The following is a 1351-nucleotide window of genomic DNA, read 5'->3' as shown; positions in this document are numbered from 1 at the left end:
AGCGTTCATGAATCCAATCGCGGATCTGTTGTATTCCAGGGAGGATCTGCGCTTACAGCAGGACCGCGCCGGGCGCCAGGAGCGGAGAGCCAATGAGTTACAGCGAATCCTGGACAGCGTCAGAGCCAAAGTCCGCAATCTGGAAGACGATTTCATCGCTAAAATGCGTCAGCAGCAGACGGAAATGACGAGTTTATTACAGGAGAAGAAGGTGGTGCATGTGAGTTACACTTCTTGTCAGTTTGTTGTCCCCGAGCCGCCGCCTGTACATCACAAACCTCATACAATCCTCCAGCAATGTCTTTGCTCTCGGCGGTTGAGACAAATCTATGAATTGTAGTAGACGTGACTCTCCCGGAACCAGCGCTGGGTTTAGGATGAAGTTCTGGAATGTGACTCTCCCGGAACCAGCGCTGGGTTTAGGATGAAGTTCTGGAATGTGACTCTCCCGGAACCAGCGCTGGGTTTAGGAGGAAGTTCTGGAATGTGACTCTCCCGGAACCAGCGCTGGGTTTAGGAGGAAGTTCTGGAATGTGACTCTACCGGAACCAGTGCTGGGTTTAGGAGGAAGATCTGGAATGTGACTCTCCCGGAACCAGTGCTGGGTTTAGGAGGAAGTTCTGGAATGTGACTCTCCCGGAACCAGCGCTGGGTTTAGGAGGAAGTTCTGGAATGTGACTCTCCCGGAACCAGCGCTGGGTTTAGGAGGAAGTTCTGGAATGTGACTCTCCCGGAACCAGCGCTGGGTTTAGGAGGAAGTTCTGGAATGTGACTCTCCCGGAACCAGCGCTGGGTTTAGGAGGAAGTTCTGGAATGTGACTCTCCCGGAACCAGCGCTGGGTTTAGGAGGAAGTTCTGGAATGTGACTCTCCCGGAACCAGCGCTGGGTTTAGGAGGAAGTTCTGGAATGTGACTCTCCCGGAACCAGCGCTGGGTTTAGGAGGAAGTTCTGGAATGTGACTCTCCCGGAACCAGCGCTGGGTTTAGGAGGAAGTTCTGGAATGTGACTCTCCCGGAACCAGCGCTGGGTTTAGGAGGAAGTTCTGGAATGTGACTCTCCCGGAACCAGCGCTGGGTTTAGGAGGAAGTTCTGGAATGTGACTCTCCCGGAACCAGCGCTGGGTTTAGGAGGAAGTTCTGGAATGTGACTCTCCCGGAACCAGCGCTGGGTTTAGGAGGAAGTTCTGGAATGTGACTCTCCCGGAACCAGTACTGGGTTTAGGAGGAAGTTCTGGAATGTGAACACTTTGGTTGCTTCGTGTGACCTAAAAATATTTACCACTTGCAGTCAGCAGATGGCGCTGTGTTCAGGGTCAGTCCTATGTAGAGGGAATCCTGTTCAGCTCTCCTC

At 53.1% G+C, this 1351-nt stretch overlaps 1 protein-coding gene across 1 annotated transcript in view; it reads left to right on the top strand.

Annotated features, from left to right (window-relative positions):
• Positions 1-1351, top strand: part of LOC108803830 (centrosomal protein of 70 kDa-like) — a gene marked incomplete at its 3' end in the record, with an annotated part of 15539 nt that overhangs the window by 312 nt on the left and 13876 nt on the right. Inside the window, exon 2 of the mRNA XM_018575627.1 lies at positions 40-220. Within this exon, the coding sequence (XP_018431129.1) occupies positions 40-220 (181 nt within the window). The remainder of the gene's footprint in view (positions 1-39; positions 221-1351) is intronic.

The sequence above is a fragment of the Nanorana parkeri genome, unplaced genomic scaffold (assembly GCF_000935625.1).
Source record: "Nanorana parkeri isolate BGI_ZX_2015 unplaced genomic scaffold, ASM93562v1 scaffold4294, whole genome shotgun sequence".
In the NCBI taxonomy this organism is placed as follows: Eukaryota; Metazoa; Chordata; class Amphibia; order Anura; family Dicroglossidae; genus Nanorana; species Nanorana parkeri.
The sequence above is the reverse complement of the archived record's forward strand: the minus strand, read 5'-3'. Positions and strand labels throughout refer to the sequence as shown.